Source organism: Theropithecus gelada, chromosome 3 (genome assembly GCF_003255815.1).
Source record: "Theropithecus gelada isolate Dixy chromosome 3, Tgel_1.0, whole genome shotgun sequence".
NCBI lineage: Eukaryota > Metazoa > Chordata > Mammalia > Primates > Cercopithecidae > Theropithecus > Theropithecus gelada.
Genome location: NC_037670.1, coordinates 158061500 through 158082946, shown reverse-complemented (window position 1 = coordinate 158082946; position 21447 = coordinate 158061500). Strand labels below are relative to the sequence as shown.

At 36.9% G+C, this 21447-nt stretch overlaps 1 protein-coding gene across 3 annotated transcripts in view; it reads right to left on the bottom strand.

Annotated features, from left to right (window-relative positions):
- Positions 1-21447, bottom strand: part of EXOC4 (exocyst complex component 4) — an 845850-nt gene that overhangs the window by 440942 nt on the left and 383461 nt on the right. For all 3 annotated transcript variants that reach the window (XR_003118525.1, XM_025378967.1, XM_025378968.1), the window contains one exon: positions 9346-9442. Coding sequence is in view for 2 of the 3 variants with exons in the window: in XM_025378967.1 (XP_025234752.1) it covers positions 9346-9442 (97 nt within the window). In the remaining variant the exon portion in view is untranslated. The remainder of the gene's footprint in view (positions 1-9345; positions 9443-21447) is intronic.

The following is a 21447-nucleotide window of genomic DNA, read 5'->3' as shown; positions in this document are numbered from 1 at the left end:
AAAATAAAAAAGATCTCATGACCATGAAAAGAAAAATACTTCACTTGCAGTATGACACATTTTTTTAAAACACAGTAGGCAATATTAACGATCAAATGTTCAAATGACAATTATGACCAAAGAAGAGTCTTTAGTATTATATAGAAGGCTCAGTAACAAAGAATGCAAAACAGAAACAGAACAAAGTAAACAGGAAAGAGGTTGTGTGTGTGTCTTTCTGTTTTCTGAGGAGCGAGAGGAATGATAAAATAATTTTTTCCCAATCATACAAAGAAACAATGCATAGCCAACACTCAAAGGAATATATGTTATTAAAGGGAGAGACTGTATTTTCCCCCTAGGTATGCCTATGTTATTTTTAACACTAAATTACATTATCAATTCAGATTTCAAAATCAGATGTAAATGGCCCTGTGGCTGGACATAAACATATTTCATCGAATGCTGAATAAGCATATTTTGTATATTGCAGTCCAAAAGGCGAATACATGTTCAGAATACATAAAAAGCAGCCTACAAATTATGCAAGCATTTTGTTCTGAATAGTCTTTTCTACTGTCTTTTATATGTAAGCTGCTAATAAGGTTAATTAATAACAAAATGTAATTGATAAAGAGACGAAAACCTGCATCTAAAATACCAGCTTAAATCTACGTCAAAATCACAGCAGCAAAGTAATGCTGATTTTAGGGTTATTTGGAAATACAGCGTTGGTCCCAAATTAGCTTTTACAACAAAAGAAAGCTAGTTTTCTTTTTCCTTTAACAGTCACTGGAAGAGTTAAGTTATACTCGTATGTACCAGTTAGTGGACATGAAAAAGAAAAAGAAAAATACAAAAATAAAAGCAGAGAAGAAAAAAAGAGGATAGAAGGAACTATATGGTAGGGAGTGGTGGCGTTTGTCTAACAACCCTTCCATGAGTCTCCTTGTGTTCGAAAGAAGAAAGTCAATGCTGAAGTGACACAGAAGTCAACTATACTCCCTTGACCCTGCCAATGATAATCATCAGCATTAAGCTGAAGCATAAAAAAGTAACTCAAATGAGCAAGATTGGAAGAAACATATCTCCCCAGAGCTCTGAAGTTGCACAGTATGCTAGAAAGGCTTACAATCAGAGATTTAAAGAATGTAGACCTGGAAATTCAACAGCCAGTTAACTGCATCATAAATTCAGCTTCTGGTTAATCATCTCCATGAAAAATATTATCTCCCAAGAAAAGCTTTCCTATTTCTGCTGCCTTATTCATTTGAAAATTTTCATTGTGTAGAGCAGAATCTCTTGAAACATACAACCAACTAGTTATAATCCATATGTACGAAGCAACAAATAACAAAATAACTTTATCTCTTTAAGTGATTTCAATATAAAGTGATCTCTTTATATATGTAAATAGATAAAAAATATTGTTTCTCCCCTGTTTTTCACTAACATTTCCAGTTTTTCCTACTGTTTCTCATGAGAAATGGCCTATTCTTTTGTGCTAAGTAGATTGGGATGCCTCACCTCTTTAGAAATTGCTGAAATGTGCATAGATACATGGGTTGAAACCTTGACTGGCTCTCCATTTTACTCAGTAGTATAAAACTGCCCATTTAGTTGCAATCAGTGTTTAGCCATATGTCATACATTTTGAAAATATAAAAGTAAAAAAAGTTTAGAATGAAATTTTTTAATCTCCAAAAGTTAGGTGGTTTGAAGGTTTATAGCATTTAACATGTATAATATTAAATCAAAAGAAGTTACTCAAATATAGGGCTTGAAATCTACGTATATCAACCACTCAGCACTTCACAGGCCTTACAGGTCAGGCAGACCGAAAACTAGCAATATTTTTTCATAATTCTGAGCAGAGGGGAAAAAATGGCTGTGTTTCATAAAAATGCAACAAGGTGTCCACATTTCCGCCCATGCATGAATAATGTATGATCTACAACATTATTTGCTAGGCTGTCTAATCACTAACATCTTTCAAAATGTCTACATAAGCTTTAGCTCATTAAGAACAAACACGCATCTGTATAAAAATATCAAATACCTGTGAACACTGAGAATAATATTCTGCTAAATAAGTATCAATGTACACATCAAATTGACATGGGTAGAACAATGTCACTGCATTTTTCAAAGATAAAAATATTAGGGAAAATGTGCTTAATTATAACAGTAAATTATATATGCCTTTGGTCTGAAAATATTGGCAATATGTGATATTATAAGTACTATAATTATTAAAACAAAAAGTACAAAATAAAAATGCTAATCACAATTCTTTTTTACTTTGAAATGTCATTTTTGGAAACAGAAATTACTGGTTAATAGCATAATCACCTTTGGAGCCTTTCACTGACCCAGGTTTGGTTTCAGTTACTTCCTGTCCTAACTTTAAGCATCTCCTAATCACAGGCATTTCAAAGCTATTTCACAAACAGGCCACAAAACAGTACCCTATACTGCTGCAATATAGCGATTTCTATGTGTAACATCTACATCTCAGAGTAATTTTTAGAAATTCTTCTCTATGCATTAGATATGACTACAACTACTTGTTTTGACTGTTATTACTCTTAAGGATGGAACACAGCAAACCAAACCGTCCATCACCAAAAGCCCAAGTCGCCAAGAGAGTTTCATCTTCTTAACTGACCTAGATGCCAGGACCTTCCTCACTGACCAATAAATATTTCATTTTTTGCTCTACCTAGAAAGACATAAATTGATGTCTGATCTTAATGAGGTGTGGATGATAATTACTAGTAAAAAATGCTTATAGCCCAGATATTCAATATTCCAGCAGTGTTCAACAGAACTAGAATCAGTAACACTTTGCAACTTGAATGGCATCATCAACCCCATGTCCCCAGCCTCCTGCCTCTGCCATGTCACAAGATTACAAACAACTGTTCTTCAGTTGTCCCGTAAGAAATACATCACTTCATGCATGGCAAGTATTCATTACCCTAAAGAGCCAAATGTCTTTTAAAAGCCAGTTGAAGCAAATAAGCAACAATTCTCCAACACACTATAAAACTCACTTGCTACATAAACTTTTAAATTTCAAAATGCCAGGCCTTCAGATTCCCTAAATATTATAAAAGCACTGCCCAGTCACAGAATCACAAAACTTAACAGGTAGAAAGCAACATCCAAACCAACCAACTCGTTTATTTAATGCTTTTCCTTACTGTTTTCTCTTTCTGGTTAAGCGCATCTGTTAAAGATTAAATTTCTAGAAAGAAACGAGGTATAGTATTATCTTGCTTTTACTCTTTACCTACCAAGACATTGTCTGTCATTAAACACTTACTGAATGTTTTTCCTTCCTTTACAGATAAGGGAAATGAAGGCTCACAGTGATTTGGCAGACATCAAAACTTAGAATGTGTTCACTTCTATCCAGCCCCAACACTTCACTTCTTCACTTTTAGTGGTCTAATCTCTCTCTCATACAATGTACAAAACTCTTTTCCAGTTAAAATACGGCTCCAATGCTAAAAGGATGATTAAATACCACTTTAATTAATAGTCTGTTCTGACAGTGAATTTTAATATATATTCTCTGAAAGAGGTAATTAAGGTCAAATGAGGTCACAATGGCAGGGCCCTGATCCCATAGAGCTGATATTCTTGTAAGAGGAAGGGACACCAGGAAGCTCTGTCCCAGTGCACAGGGAAGAGGCCATGTGAGGACTCAGAAGGTTTCCTTGGGCCAGTGTGTCCTTGTTTTTGAGTCATGTCCTAGCTAACCACTGTTTCTAAAGCAGTGATGGGCTGCATTAAATGTTGCCATCCTTCTTTGACAATTCCACCTATTTAACTGGGACTCTGTGGTTATGAGGTGCTAAGTGCACTGTCAAAGGCATGACTTTGTTTCAATTTAGCAACGCTCCCACCAATACGCCTTATTGGTCCAGGAAGAAAAAATGGCATTAGAGTATTTTCTGAATGATACTTCTAGTTAGGTGCAAGCATTCAGATTTTCTAAGAAATAACTTGTGTTCTCACCTGTGTTTGCTAAGTGAAAGAACTGTACTAACAAATCTAAGGCACAATAAATTACCTGTTTTTAGACTTGCAGAGAATAAAGAATAATAAGAAATGAATGAAAAAAAACAAAGAGAAAAGTAAATTCTCACTCCTTCTCCCCACAAATCCCACAAATAACAGCTACAAAGTAATTTCAAATTTCCTGAAAAGACTACATTATATATTAATTGTAATAAAAAGTGTCACCCTGATTTAAATTGTGATTGATACTATAATAAAATGTACTTCATTGCCAAAGGTTTCTTTATATTCAGATCATGGTTAATAATTACCATGATGTAATTACTCAAAAATAATTATTTTTGGAAAGAAACCTAAATGCACATCAGAACTACACAAAAGAAGAGAAATAATGTCACTCAAATTCCAACATTAACATATCTTCCTTCTGTTTCCCAAAATCAAGGCCCATAACATAAATTCCATTTATAAGAATGAACTCATTCATTTGTCTTAAAGCCTTCTAGAGAAAGCTGAAAGACAGGAAACATGTCAATGGAAGAAAAAAGGCATCAGTTATATCACTTTCAGAGTCTACATTTTAGGGAAAGTATTTCAGAATCTATCTGGCCATGGCTAGAAACCGTTGTTTTACTATGGTTTTGTTCATTTAGACCCACAGGCAGAAATACTGATTAGATGACCTGTTATTGGCTGGGCACAGTGGCTCACACCTGTAATCTCAGCATTTTGGGAGGCCGAGGTGGGCAGATCACCTGTCAGGAGGTTGAGACCAGCCTGGCCAACATGGCAAAACCCCATATCTACTAAAATACATTAGCTGGGCATGGTGGCACATCCCTGTAATCCCAGCTATTTGGAAGGCTGAGGCACAAGAATTGCTTGAACCCAGGAGGCAGAGGTTGCAGTGAGCCGAGATCACACCATTGCACTCCAGCCTGGACAACAGAATGAGTTAAAAAAAAGAAAAAAAAAAAAAGACCTATCATTAAAAACATTCATTAAAGGTTTAATTACAGACAATGTCTTGGTAGGCTAAGAGTAAAGCAAGTAAGATAATATACTATACCCCATTTCTTTCTAGAAATTTACTCTCTAAGAGACATGCTTGACTGTAAAGAGAAAACAATAAGGAAAGCATTAAATAAGCAAGTAAAGGGACAAGCAGAGTTAATGGGCAGTGAACAAATTAGAAGTCAGTATATTTGACTCTCACATCCTGTGAGATTTCCTAGTGATAGAACTGCAGTAGCTATGAGAACAGTATAAAAATAAGTTAGCAAGATTACCAGAATTGAGGACCCAGTATAATAATTTTATGAAAGGAGAGTAAAAGCAACTGCTGAGAATATACAAACCAGCATAACGGGAAATTGTGCTGTGGTATTCTTAGAAGGGTGGTTGGAATTGTCAACATAGAAACCCTCCAAGCTGCAAAGAATGCACTGCTAGAATAAAACTATGAAATGAACGATTTTAATAAATGAAGTGTATAGAATAGTCATATGCAAAGTTTCAGGAAGACACAGTACCAATGACACCAGACATAGGGAAAAAGTAGCAAAGGAAAGTGAAGGACCTACACACTTGAAAGGGATGGATCTCCCTCCACTGAAAACAAATGTGAGTTTGCCAAGAGACCATGTAAGAAAAAAAAAGATATAATGTTTAAATAGGTCCTGACTTTTGATAAAAGTCAACTTGTGATAAGTTCCTCTAGAACTTACTTCATTTTATTTTTGAGATGGAATTTCGCTCTTGTTACCCAGGCTGGAGTGCAGTGGCACAATCTCAGCTCACTGCAACCTCCGCCTCCTGGGTTCAAGTGATTCTCCTGCCTCAGCCTCCCAAGTAGCTGAGATTACAGGCACATGCCACCACGCCTGGCTAATTTTTGTATTTTTAGTAGAGATGGGTTTTCACCATGTTGTCCAGGCTGGTCTCAAACTCCTGACCTCAGGTGATCCACTCGTCTCAGCCTCCCGAGGTGCTGATTACAGGTGTGAGCCACCGTGCCCAGTCAAACTTATTTTTAATATGAGCTAAGTTATAAATAAAGAATAATTATTGTAATCAATTAGAAAAAGAGTTTGGCAAATTGGCATGGAAAAATAATATGAGTCAGTTGATAACAAGCAGAAACACATTCAAGAGCATTAGGATAGGGAACTGCTGGGTAACGGGAAATGTGATTTCTCAATAATGTCAAACCGGTTGAGAGAGGCTGAACCAATTTACATCCTCCCACAAGGTATAAGACATCCCACTGATCCATGTCCTCACCAATATGTGGTGTTTTCAGGCTTCTTTGTTTTTTGCAACCCATGCGGCTACAAAGAGAGGAGCTTGCAGGTAAGGATATGATCTTATTTTTTTCTTTCCCCAGGACGTGGCATAATCTGAGTCTAATAACAAGCACTGCGTAAAACTGAAGTGAAGAAGCCTAGACCTGAACCAAGATCACTTGTCATGTTTTCCATTTGAAATTTGCAATCCTGTACATTTTTTCCACCTTTCATTCTTCTACACTGCCTCTCCCATTTTGCTACACTATCTTTCAAATAACAGAATGCTAACTCATGTTCACTTAAACTAGCATAGAATAAAAGCAATGACCATTTTAAAGAACAGAAAATGTATCTACACAATTTTTGTTTACATAATCTCATAAAAATAAGAGCAACTATGTCTGAACAAGAGACCACATCTAACTTGGAGATAGGAAAATATGCATCATAAGTATTCATAAATATTTGTTGAATATAAAAGAAAATTTTTAAATTATAATAGTACTAATAAAATACACAGGTATGATAATGCACACTGGTTCATTTAATTACAAAAATGAAACTTCTAAATTTTAGAAGAAATAATAAATCCAACACTCAGGAAATGCTGAAATGTAAAAACTCAAATAAAAAAAGTAAAAAACCACTAAAAGATCTTAATCATTTCAAGTTCCACAAGTCAATCAGGAGTTTTTGACAAGGTTGCAATTTTGGGCCAAGGGCTAATTTAAACTCTATCACAGTCATCTGTTCATCGAAGAATGAACTTACCTTTCAGACCACACAATATTTTTGGAATTTCCATTAAGAGATACAGAGAGAAAGAATGAATGATAAACTATATCAGGCAACAAACTTTTTTCAGTTTTAATCTCCGAATGAAAGTAGAAATCAAGTGAGTAAAACCACTGGGAGTACTACCAAGCCTTGAAACAGCTATCTAGCAAAGCAGCATTTATAAAGACTTAACAAGTAACTGTCAAGAACTGTAATACATTAAGTTTCACCAGAATCTTCTACAAAAAAAATGCATTTTATTAAGTGTAAAATAAGTACTAACATATATATTTACATATATGTGTGTGTATATATATATTTCATTCTTCTAACTTCACATTTAAAAAGAAAAAAAAAACAGAGGAAAAATTTCTTGAGAAGTGGTTACTGACAACACTGTTAATGGCTTCTAAAGGATTTCTTTTCTACTTGGGAATAAATGTAAGCACAAGAGTTCCACTTATCCAAACTACAGTGTAACTTAGCAGTAAATTATGGCACTAAATCTAGGTTAGAAGATGCCTACCATGATTAAGGTATTTTCCAATTTCTAACAATTAGCAACATTAACTAAGTAGAAATCAATTGTAATTGAGGAAGACAGTGAAAACTAAACTAATTACCAAAGTCAACTGATATATATAATCAATGTTATTTAATCTATAAATTCTGTATAATTTACTTATACACATAAAGTACTTATCAACTAAACCTACAGAGAAATAGTTTTAATTTTCTTAATCTCTTAATAGTCTTAGTTTTCTTAATCCCATGCTTCTTAAATGGATTTACTTGCTACAAATCTCTGCTAAAACAGACTTCTTAAAGTCAATAAAATTTCTTTAAAAACTTTTTATTGTGTGAAAGTCAAGTTTTCGATATTTAATTTACATATTTATGTTTTTGTATTTAAAATCAATTGAGAAAACTAATCCAGTACAATTTAGAACACTGGTTACCCATATAAGAGATTAGAATGTAATTCGTTCTAATGGTATCAATTTAGTAAGTCTCGGTTAATGAGAAGGTAGGACAATTATAGTAATAAACTGTTCATGCTTGGAGAAAATATTCATAATATTATCTCTGGCCAGTTCAACAGCATTTGTTTAACTGTTATTCCAAATGCCTCACATATTACAGAAGTGATCTGAGAAAGGTAAGGTGATATTCTGAAGTACCTAACATTTAGTAAATTCAGGAGTTTCTGGTCTATTATATGAAAATGCCACAGATATATACTCTGGTTCTTTACAGAGAAAACATACAATTGATATTATATTAGATATCTGGATCCCAAAAGATGCATTTAAAAAATTGTGGTTAAAAAAATACATAACATTAAATTTACCATCAACCTTTTTTAAAGGTACCATACAGTAGTGTCAACTATGTGCACATGGTTATGTAACAGATCTCTATAACTTTCCTAAGATAAACTGAAACTTTTTATCTACTCAACAATTGCCTCTTTTTTCCACTCTCAAAAAGTACCTTTTTAAAAGTGTTCAGGGTTTAGATTTTTTTCTTTAATGGAGGCACTGTGGATTCTTACTTTCCTATAATCATGTATCCTAATGAACTGAGCATTAGAATAGATTTCACTCTGGCCACATCACGTTATCTTTCAACATATAAAAACATACACTTGATGTGTATGTCTTTCATTTTTTTATAAATCATATTTCTTCAGAGACCTGCCAGTTCTCAAAGGATATCTCAGACATTAGTGTAAATGATTAGGACAGATTATGTGTTGGCAATTTTTTCCTGTAAAGGGCCAGAGAGTAAGTATTTCAGGCTTTGTGGGCCATATGAGTTCTGTTGCAATTAAAAGTCTGCACTTGTAGCACAAAAGCAGCTATGGACAATACGTAAACAAATGAGCATGTCTGTGTGTCAATAAAAATGTATTTAAAAATACATGTGCAGGGCAGATTTCTCCAGTAAGCCATAGTTTGCCAACTCCTGAGACAGAAAAGAAAGAGACAGGGAGGGAAGGAGGGAAGGGAAGAGGGCGGGAGAGGGACAGAGATAGAGAGTGTGAAAGAAAGAAAATCAAATAAAAGTATTTACTCCTGAAAATAAGTAGCTACTCAGTGGGACTGAGATTATCTGTTAAACCGACTAACTTTGATAGTGAGGCCCTAAAAATAGAACAGATTTCTTTTATGACTTGTTTCAATGCTGACGCAACAACTGGCATTCAGTAGAGCAGCACAAATAATGAAAATATTGATCTTCAGGAAGTACATCATAGCACTTGACTTACCTTAGTAATGGGTGGAATATGACGGTAATGTTTCTGGCTCCAGGTTTGCAGACAAATTTTGTTCCTCCACCTTCAATTAAGTTGTCATCAGGACCCCCTTTCAGAAGAAAGAAAAAAAAGAGACTTAGCTCATTGAAACGTTTATAAATAAACAAACCAAGGATATCTAGATGAGTCCTATACTGTCATAATTAGGACCATCTTTGCAAGCAATAACCTTCGGTATGTACAAAATTATTTTTAACGACTTCATCCAGTCTTCCTCACTTGAATAAACAATAGATTAGAATTTTCACTCTGGCCAGGCAAGGTGGCTCACAGCTGTGGTCCCACCAGTTTGGAAGGCTGAGGAGGGTTGAGCACTTGAGGCCAGGAGTTCGAGATCAGCCTGGCCAATATGATGAAACCCTGTCTCTATTAAATTTTTTTTTAAAATAGCCAGGCGTGGTCGCATGTGCCTGTAGTCCCAGCTACTCGGGAGGTTGAGGCAGGAGAATTGCTGGAACCCGGGAGGCGGAGGTTGCAGTGAACCAAGATTGCACCACTGCACTAAAGCCTGGGCGACAGAGCGAGACTGCATCTCAAAACAAACAAACAAACAAACAAACACCCAGCATTTTTACTCTGAGTAAGAACATGGAATCACAGTAAGAACAAATGCTACATTTAAAGGAACAGTGCAAGGCTACAATTCCGTTAAGGTGAAAATTTTGATCTCTAATGACCAGGGTCCATCTTGGACAGTATGGGACATAAAGCTTTCAGAGAAAGGATGAAGTGCCTGCCATTCTAAGTTGCTGCACATTGTAAAGATTGGAGCAGAGATTCATATAAGCCTAACTTACCACAGTTTATCAAATCTGAGACCCCAATGATTATAAGACACACTATTATTTTACATATCACCAAGAAAAAAAAAAAGTCCCGCTATTTAAACTATATAATGCTTTCTTGGAATGTTTCCTTTTCCTTATTGAATAGCTCCTTTGGCTTTTTACATAAACAAATGGTTACCATAAACCTCTCAGGCACATTCAATAAGGAAATATAAGAAAAATAAGTTTGTTAAGGTATTCTTAACACTAAGTAATATTTGAAGTCTAGCTCTTTCGAATCACTCTGACTCAGAGTTTTCAACGTCCTTGTTTTCTAAACATTGTCATCCACTGTCACCAAGAGCATGTGTTTCATAAAAGAGTGCTTCATGCTGCATCCTATATTTTATTCCACGCTGCAGATATCCATCCTGCAAAGTTTAAAGTTGATGCTTTCTTGATGCTATCAGAAGGTTTAAACAGAAGGCTTTCCTATCCTGACCAGGACTCATACTCTTTCCTCAAATGGTCCTTAATTGCTTCATTAACGGAAACACTGAAGGGTCATGGTGCAAGCAGTAACGCAGGCTCACACACACTGCACCGGTGACAATTCACCGTGACTGGTTTCCAGTAGGCAGCCATTAAGATGCCACTGATTTCAGATACATCCTCATTTCAGAGAATTTAGAATGTGAAAAGATGTATCACTTTGGATGTTGGGAAAAATGCTCTCCCCCTACTTGTGTTTCTTGCCACTATAATGAAGTTCACCTAATGTAATCTCTGACCTCTCTCCACCTTTTACCCACTCCAGGGACAGTGATATAATGCCTCTGACTGATAAAAATTGAGAAGAAAAGGCTGGGCATGTATGGCTTAGCAACTCCCATATTCCACTTTAGAAACTAGAGTGCCTGAAGACAGTTAAGTGGTGTCTGGTGTAAGTTTAGCTATAAAGGCCCTGCTTTGTCAGAGAACGCCTGAAGTGGGCCAACATCTTTTCTAAATGGGTGAGTAAATCTGTTTAATTGTGATGTTCAGTTAGCAAGCTTTGTTTGATTCTCAAACTGGGTTACATCCTGCAATCTGGCTTAAATCAATATAAAAGTGACATTTCACTTACTATCTACCTTACTTATTTCTCAATAGTTTCAAAACTCTGGCAGGAAAGATGGGTACTCTTTAGTGGGCTTCCTCAAAACCCTAGCAATCTACACTTACAACATTTGGTTTCCTTCTTCTAAATTAAACATTTTCTTTCTGAGTATCGTTCTTTGCATGTTACCAAACACAGCTAAATCTCCCTTGATTTATTATCTATCTGAATGGTCTCTAGGCATCTTGGAAATTGACTGATAAAAACATGTGAAGCTTCAGAAATCCATACCCTGGATCATCAGGACTTCCCAGAGGCATCAGAGTCTAGACATTTGGATCAGTTGTTTCTACCAACTAATCAGTGCATACTTTTTCTTAAGAATAACCAAAAATACAATGGCATAGTCAACCCTTAATTAAAAATCGTGGACTGTTTTTTCTCATTAAAAAAAATCAATCTTGTACAAGGTTTGCATCAGAGATATGAACATGCTGCTAAATTTTGCTGAGTTAAGGAAAGCATGAAGACTAAAAAAAACACTATACTTCTTTTTTTTTTTTTTTTTTTGAGACGGAGTCTCGCTGTGTCGCCCAGGCTGGAGTGCAGTGGCCGGATCTCAGCTCACTGCAAGCTCCGCCTCCCGGGTTTTTACGCCATTCTCCTGCCTCAGCCTCCCGAGTAGCCGGGACTACAGGCGCCCGCCACCTCGCCCGGCTAGTTTTTCGTATTTTTTAGTAGAGACGGGGTTTCACCGTGTTAGCCAGGATGGTAACACTATACTTCTAATAAAATCCTCCTTGAAAGGCCACATGGTATAGTTACAAAAATGATAGAATAAGTATAACTTCTTTAACAACATATTTCCTTTTAAGATTATAAAATCTAGTCAGAATTCATTCACGAAGGAGATGTGTATAGAAGAAACCGGGATATATTCTACACTTCAGGAACAGGTAAATAAGTCTACATAAAAATAATGTAATAATCGACCCAATATGAACATGTCTTTTGATAACCTATATGAGATAGACTAGATGATTTCCAACAGTTTATAAATATTCTGAAGTGCTACGATATTAGGCACTCAATAATTAAATTCAGACCTGACTAACCCGGCTTCATTCAAATGAAAACCTGCAAGTATGGTAAATGCGCTGTATGCATGTGTACCTCTATGCCTTAGCCACACTGTGCTACCATCTGGAGGTCTCTCTCCCCTCGCACCATTTCTTTAGGTCCCACATCTATTCCCAAACTGACAAATGCCCCTCTCTCAAAGTCCACAATTCCATTAACAGTGACTATGTATAAAATAACCCATAAGAACCTTAACACAAGTCACTTCTGTTACTATGTGTTTTCTTCCTTATGTCACTTTTTCCCACCTGGAGTGTAACTTCCTGGAAAGTGATTAAACAAGAATACATTTGCTGAATGAAAGGAAAAAAGACCTAACTTGCTAAAATATTATAGCAATTAGATGAGACAGTATGTGTGAAAGCTTAATAAATGTAAACTGTCAAAACCTGAATAAATGTAAGCAACTGTCAAAAACTAATAAAGGTAAGCAAATCTCACTGTATCATCAAAGCTGTATAGGGAGTAAGTGTGCTTAATAAACATTTGTTGATGACCATATTACAGAGAACAAAGATAACAAAAGATAAGCTACAATACCAAAAATAAAGCATCAGAGTCACTAGAAATGTCAGTGAGAGGAAGACATGGCTGTGAAAATATAGGCACAATGACAGGGTATGAGGTTAGAAACTAAATAATACTTTCATTAGTTCTAAACCCCTGCTAGCTACAAAAAGATGATTACTGATTCACATAATGCAGTTAAGCTAAATAAAAAGTAAAGTTCAGAGAGAAATATGTAAAAAGAGACTCTCTTCCCTACCCCAAGCCCTAACCAGACTTCCACCTACAGGAACCTCACATACTCTTCCAGCTCCATTACCAAATGCCATCTATACTGCACTTGTCACAATTTCCTCTTGAAGATGAGAAGTCAAATGTTTCTTACTACATTACCAATAAACAGAGCCAACCCAATGAAAATTTTCTTGAAAATAAAGCTGTCAGAAACAAAAGTAAAGGTCATGGCCAAAAATCATAAGGTCTGAGTCCTGACCCCCTGAAATCTGCTTTAGCATTTCAGTATTCTTAGTGAAAAACAAAACTCACTTTTCCTCATGTGCCTTCTCATCTCCTCATGATCAAATAACCTGGGACCTACTGTCAGGAACCTTTTTTTTTTTTTTTGAGATGGAGTCTCGCTGTGTCCCCCAGGCTGGTGTACACTGGTGAGATCTCGGTTTACTGCAACCTCTACCTCCCAGGTTCAAGTGATTCTCCTGCCTCAGCCTCCTGAGCAGCTGGGATTACAGGCACGCACCACCATGCCTGGCTAATTTTTGTATTTTCAGTAGAGACGGGGCTTCACCATGTTGGCCAGGCTAGTCTCGAACTCCTGACCTCAAGTGATCCTCTCGCCTCAGTTTCCCAAAGTGCTGGGATTACAGGTGTAGGCCACCATGCCTGGCCAGGAGCCTTCTTAAGGAACATGTTGTTCAATCCTGGTTAGAGCACTGGACAGGTCAGAGCACTCCTTCCCTTCATTATATTTATGGTCTAATTGCAGCTGTGAGAAGCCAAGTGACAGGTACCATAGAAAATGTTGAATGATGATGGATGGCTGGAATGCAAGGGAACCCAACAATAGTATTACAAGTGGAATATACTATGCAAACGGAGAAGAAAGGCCCCAGATTATTTCCTATTTTTAACAATGACTACGATGATTTGACACGCTGTCCCAGTCAGATGGCAACAGGCACCGAGGCCACCTGATAACTGCTGGAATGACAACATCTTAGTGTTCACAGGCTGGTCCCTCCTTTTAGAATTCATTTGCTTTTAAGTAATAAGATTCCACATTTATTTATTCCTTGATTCTACCCAACTAGAGTTTAATGTGGTTTGTAATAAATATTGTCATATTAATAAAACGCAAACAGAAACCAAAGCCTCAGAAAGAAATGGTAATAGAATTCTCACCGAAATAACTATGGAACAGAGGGAAGAATCAAAATGATCTTGTGTCAAACATCAGACCACTATTCATTATTAGTATAAGTGTGATAAAATTATTTAAATTATCTGAGTCTCAGCCTTCCCATTTATAAAATAAGGATTGCAATAAACTCTTTCAAAGACTTGTGATGTTTAAGGGAAGTAACGTAGATGAGGGCATTCAGTACAATGTTCCGTGCCGAGTACATCGCCAATGCTCTTTTCCTTTTCCATTAGAATTACCAAACACTGAAGGATCTAACTGATTTCACAAACTAGGGAGAAAGAAAGTCCAAATTCAAAAAATGTTGTTCTTGTTACTTTAGGCAACACAATACTAGTCAATATCATTAACAAGACCAACTTTACAACAAATGTGTGAAACATGCTTGCCTTATTTTTGTGGAAATATTACTGTAGCAAAAGATTTAGAAATTTGCTGGGAACACTTAGCAGGACAGAAAGAAAAAACGCTTTCTCTAGTCCTAATTTTTCCTTTTTTTTTTAATTTATAAAAACATTAGATAGTGTTGGCCATTGTTCCCCCTACTCTTTTTTTTTTTTTTTTTTAAGCGATGAGGTCAGGCTGGGTGCGGTGGCTCACACCTGTAATCCCAGCACTTTGGGAGGCTGAGGTGGGCAGATTACCTGAGGTGAGGAGTTTGAGACCAGCCTGGCCAACATGGTGAAAACCTGTCTCTACTAAAAATACAAAAATTAACCAGGCGTGGTAATGCATGCCTGTAATCCCAGCTACTCGGGAGGCTGAGGCAGGAGAACTGCTTGAGCCCGGGAGGCAGAGGTTGCAGTGGGCCAAGATCATGCCACTGCACTCCAGAATGACCAACACAGTCAGACTCTGTCTCAAAAAGAAAGGAAAAAAAAAGAGAGAGAGAGAGAGAGAGATAGGGTCTCGCTCTGATGCCCAGGCTGGAGTGCAGTGGTGTGATCACAGGGTTCCTCCCACCTCAAGTTCCTGAGTAGCTGAGACTACAGGTGCATACCAACATACCTGGTTCATCTTTTATTTTTTGTAGAAACAGGGTCTCAACATGTTGCCCAGGATGATCTTGAACTCCTAAACTCAAGCGATCCTCCCACCTTGGCCTCCCAAAGTAGTAGGGAGTGCCCAGCCCTACTCTTTATTTTTCAATTAAAAATAATGAATATTAAATGTATAGATGTTGAAATTATAACCATCTTGTACCAAGTGCTCAAGTGAAAATAGCATAAAATTGATCATGACTTTTTGAGCCACAGGAAGTCGCATGCCCCATCTGACTTTTTTAATGTGTCCTGATTTTTAAATTGGCCTTTCCACATAGAAAAGAACTACAGTGAAGGTGAATTCTTTTATAGCAAATATTTTGCTTCATAACTACTTTCTAAGGATTATGAAATAGTATACAGTATAATAAATATGGAATGCCTGACTGCATCAATAAATGGGGTCTTTAATTGGCCCTAAGAGCCAGCTGAATGGTTCAAGAGTTCCCTGAATTCACAGCTGTCACCCTGCCAGAGGGGTTCTTTTAGATTACATTTCTTAGCAAGTGTTTATTCTTAAAGCACATGTGATCATTATGGCTTAATGCTGTTGCTGCTCCTACCACCACCACTAAACTTGTCAGAAGGGTAACCTTGTTACAAGTATGTGACCTTGGGGTTTGTTGCTACATCAAGAAGAAACAAAGGTAAAATACTTATCCTTACTCTCAAATGATTTACTATCACAGCAAAGTCAAGTAAATCAGGATTAGTGATGGTACTGTGTTACCCAAGAGTGAGTTGCTGCTGGACACAGGAAGAAAATCCAGGCAACAAGCCCCTTCAAGCAAAGAATTACCTTTTGCACTCAACTCTTAGGTAGTGTGTCATTACTATTAATAACAACAATACTATTTTGTTCATAATTGTATTATTTGTGCCTAAGACAGTTTCTACCAGGGAATAAGCACTCAGTATATTTGTTGAATGAACATATGCATAAACAAAAAATGAGAAAGAATGTCTTTTTTAGAACAAGTGAATTCTACCTACAAACCAACTAGGAGCAAATAGTACTTATGTTTTTACATAAAGTTTGCTCAGTGAGAAATCCATGTTTCAAGAAAGGGCTGAAAAAGTATATTGATTACAGTATTATTTATAAAAGATAATCTCACAAATAGAAATAAATTCATTATTCTCATCATAAGACAAGTAAATGTCTTGCCAATATTGTGTTCAATTATATTTTATTCTTGTGTAGCTCTCATGTTGTACTTTAGGTTAAGACAGGTGCCAAGTATTATCCTGGATATGTAGAAAAAAGATAAAAGAAGGGCAAGGGGCAATTCTGATTTATCAAACATCTACTAAGAAACTGGCACTATGCTGAATCCTTTACATAAAAATACTCACTTCATCCTAATAATATTCCTGTCATATTATTATCTACCATAGAGATGAAAAAATGGAGGTTCATGGCAGGGGATTAAGGGGCATGAAGTGTCTTGCTCAAGGTCACACATAGAGTAGGTTCATTATTCAAACTTCAATCTGTTTCTCCAAGAACAATTTTTTCAACTATATATCCTACAATGTGCTTAATATCATTTTATGTTTCCAAGGAATTTGCAGGTTGAATAAAAGGATGCAGATAATAGTAGTGCAGGAAACGTTTAAAACAGGGAGCACTGAACACTGATATTGTGATGGAGTTTGACACACAAAATGTTTTCCATGGAATCAACATTAAATAAAGCAGCTGGTTATTCCAGCCAAAACACAAAAAGCCTCATTATAAATGTAGGTGAAGCTTAAGAGAAACAATATATAGGTTATGTCCTATATATATAAATATAATGATCATGTACGCAAGTTTGGGTGGTCCAACTGAAGCTAGAAATACTCTCCTCTCTAATACAGCCCCAGTAGCAAGAACTAGAGCTCTGCGTTTTTCTGTCTCTCCTGACTAGTAGTGGCTATGATGCTACTTATCCCATCTTCACCTTCAAACTGCTGGTGAGAGCTCCCTGGGTGTCAAAAACATGAAGGCAGGAACGAAAAAAAAGGGGGGTTTGCAACCTTCAAGAAAAGAACTGTGGAGAGTCCGCCTGTCATCCCAGAAATACTGATAGAAATCCATCTATTCTGTTTCTCCTTCAAAAGGAGAAAAAGAAAATCAGCCAGGTGCGATGGCTCATGCCCTTAATTCCAGTGCTGTGGGAGGCCAAGATGGGAAGATCACTTGAGGCCAGGAGTTAGAGACCAGCCTGGGCAATGTAAGGAGACCCTATCGCTACACAAAATTAAAAAACAAGCCCAGCCTGGTGAGGAGCAACTGTAGTTCCAGGTACTTGAGAGGCTGAGGCACGAAGATAGCTTGAGTCCAAGAGTACAAGGTTGCAGTGAACCATGATTGCACCACTGCCCACCAGCCTGGGTAACAGAGTGAGACCCTATCTTTATTGGATGGACGGATGGATAGACAGACAGACAGACAGACAGACAAAAGAAAAATAGTCAACAGACCTTTCTTGCTTCTGTTACTGTCACCGCAGACCATTTCCACACTTCTAATCATCCGAGACCCAAATAATGTCTTGCAGTTTCCTCATGACACAGAAAAAAGCCATAGTTTAAACGTCCCCTCCAAAACTCACATTGAAATTTAATTGCCATGCAACAGTATTAAGAGGTAGGGCCTTATAAAGGTGGCCATAAGGCTCCAGAGAAATGAAGGAAATAAGGCAAATTCCAAGAATCTCAACTCAGAGGAGAAAGGACAGATCCTTTTGGTTCTCCCTAGAGTCACTCGCAGGAATAGGCATAATGTCAAGAAAGAGAATCTAAATGTGGGACTGCCTAATGATGGATCATTGTGAGAAGGACATCTCTCATATGTGCTGAAGTAAAAAGAACAGCATGTCATGTGTATGTGCAGTATCTTGTGTGTGCTGGAAACGTCCATGCCAGTAGACTGCTAGAATGGAAATAACTAATCGAAGTTTTGCTTCAAGTACAATTCTCTCTTAGATTTTTGGCTAACGACCATAAAATAATCCTCATAAAGAAATAAAAATCATATTTTTTGCAGTTCAACAACTGAGTGCATTCTAGCTCCTAAATAACAATGAATTTTATAATAATCTACTATTTATTTCGAGGTAATCTCTTGGTTTAGAACACAAAACAAGAGAAAAAAAAGCAGCTTTCTCAACTATCTCCTTACAATACATTAAAAGAGGAGTGAAAGGACAAGATAACAAGGGAAGAAACAAAAATGAAGCAACAAATTTGAAGGTTAATAACAGCTCATCCCGAGCCATCAGTAAAATGTGTTCACCTGGAGCTCTTCCCTGAGCATAAGTCAAAGGAGGGTCCATTAGCAGCAGTGCCCAGTGTTTCTACAATAGAGTCTGAAAACGGCATGTTCTAGGAAGAGCAAAATGTAAGATATGAGCCAATTACAAAAGGATCCACAGTGACTCCATGCATATTTTTAAACGGTTGATCAACAAGGCACAAGGGAGTTTTCACTGACAACCCAGTGAGGAGCATTCCTATCCTTGTGACATTATCCTACAACTCACTTTATTTTAAGGTTACCTTGGAAGATTGCAGTAATTCTCTTTCCACTCTAACTGATTCTCTAGATTTAATTATCTTGAATCTATTAAATATGTTTCAGTGGCTATTTGGGTATATCTAGCTCAGAGATTCTCATGTGTGTGAGCTGGGGAACTGTACTTCTAACTACATTTCATTTTTTTTTTTTCACTAAGCATAATGTTTTCAAGGTTCATCAGTGGTGTAGCAGGCATCAGTACTTCATTTCCTTTTATGGAAGAATAATATTCCAATGCATGTATATACCACATTTAATTTATCCATTTATCAGCAGATGAACATTTGGGCATCTCTACTGTTTGGATTAAATAATGCTGCTAGAAACACCCAGGTACAAGTTTTGTGCGGATGCATGTTTCAATTCTCCTCAGTATATACTGTATCTAGAACTGAAATTGCTAAGTCATATGGTAACTCTGTGTTAAACATCTTCAGAAACTGCCAGATTGCTTTTCAGAGAGGCTGAACCCTAATGCTAGGTTTTTTGTTTTTAAGTAACTAGTTGCTTAACAGAAAATGGCAGGGCCCAGTGGCTCATGCCTGTAACTCCACTACTTTGGGAGGCTGAGGCGGGTGGATCACTTGAGGCCAGGAGTTCGAAACCAGCCTGGCCAACATGGTGAAACCTGGTCTCTATTAAAAATACAAAAAAATTAGCCAGGTGTGGTGATGCACATTTGCGGTCCCAGCTATGTGGGAGGCTGAGTCAGGAGAATTGCTTGAACTTGGGAGGTGAAAGCTGCAGTGAGCCAAGATCCAGCCACTGCACTCCAGCCTGGGTAACAGAGGGAGACTCTCTCTCTCAGAAAAAAAAAAAAAAACCACACAGAAAAAGGGGAGATGGGGAGACAGAGAAGGTAGGCAGCATGCAGAGAAAGTATGAATATTTTCTTCTCTAGGCTCTGTCACCTGGCTCTCGTAGGAGTGGTCTTGTGTATGTCAAAGAATCATTGAGAAGGCATTACCAGACATAAGAGATGATGGCTAGAGCAGAAGCACTGGGGAACTGGGCCAACTAGGAAACTATCTGTGCTATTTGTATTCTTTGAACTAAGTGTCTATTCTGTTTTATCACTCACGATTAAAACAGACAATAAGGTTTCTCTTCTCATTCAACTTTCAGATTGCAGAAGACTTTACTGTTTGCTCTGTAATTCTTGTTACAGCAAGAATGATATGAAGGACAACAGAATGCCATGAAGTTCTCTAATCAGGTGAGCCCACCTCATTGCTGTCCTAAAGCGTATGGTTGGCTAGCTGAGAATCCTCTGATGACAGCTTGCCAGTTGAGCAGTAGATTTATGATGCAAATAAGCCTCAAACTGAAAACATTTTGACCTATCAATCTTATTTTGTCTGTGAAAGGGTCCACAAAAGAGCTCAGGCCACTGGAAATTCTTAGTGCTAGTTCACATAGAAGAAACAGTGCTGTTTAAACGCTGTCATTGTCTTCACTCACAGAGGTGTGCTTAAATCTAAGTACTCCCAAATTTGGAAAGAAATTATTTTGAAGGGATTGGCATAACAAGTATAACTCAAAATGACTAAGAGAAGTCGGAGAGATAGAGTGCTCTGTAAATACAAAATCAGAGTCAAAATACAGGTTGCAAAACACGGTGCCATTTAGCTTACTGACAAAGATAATCAGAGCTGGCATCTAAACAGAAACAGCATTATTTCATGGCTCATTAGAAGCATCTGGATTACTGAGGCACAGGTGGTTTTAAATAACTTTACCAGCAAACCTATATTTGCTGTTTAGGTTTCACTGGCAACAGTCAACTTTCCAGGCACTCTAGGCAGCAATTTTTGTAATATTCTAACAAAATCAAAATCGGTCTTCCAAGCCAGGGAAATGTGAGCCATGACAAGATCAATATTCAAAATTACAATTGCTAGAGTCGTTTTTCCTGTTTTCACACAGAGAATGTTACATATTATTATGATATATAATATTACTTGTTGTACACTTATTATGTTCAACAAATAATTGACAAAAAATAATCATCATTTTACAGTCTATCCAGACTCAGACTATTTCTCAGATCTCCAAGGTAGAATACAGTTAAAATTTTTGCTCTGATGGAGTACTATATTGATAACAAAAGGAAATACAGTACTCCTACATATCTTCAATCAAAACAATGACACCAACTAATAGAAAAAAGGTAAGTATTCTGTTTGAAGTACTGACCTCTGTCCTTCACTGAATTCAGTAAATTCAATGTTGACCATCCACCAAAGCAAAAAGTAGTGAATTTTTCCAATCTTATTTGCTCCACATTTGTCTAGCACACTTACATGAAAACTCAAAATTTTTATTTTCCATCTGATCGGTCTTGATTGTTATAACATTTTGAATATTATCTGATCTCAAAATTCCAGTTCTAGGAATTTACTCGCAACCGCATGGGTGAAATTCAGATTTGGCAACAAAGATGTTCCTCACAGAATGGTATATTGAACTTCAAAAAAACAAAACTCTCAAAATGC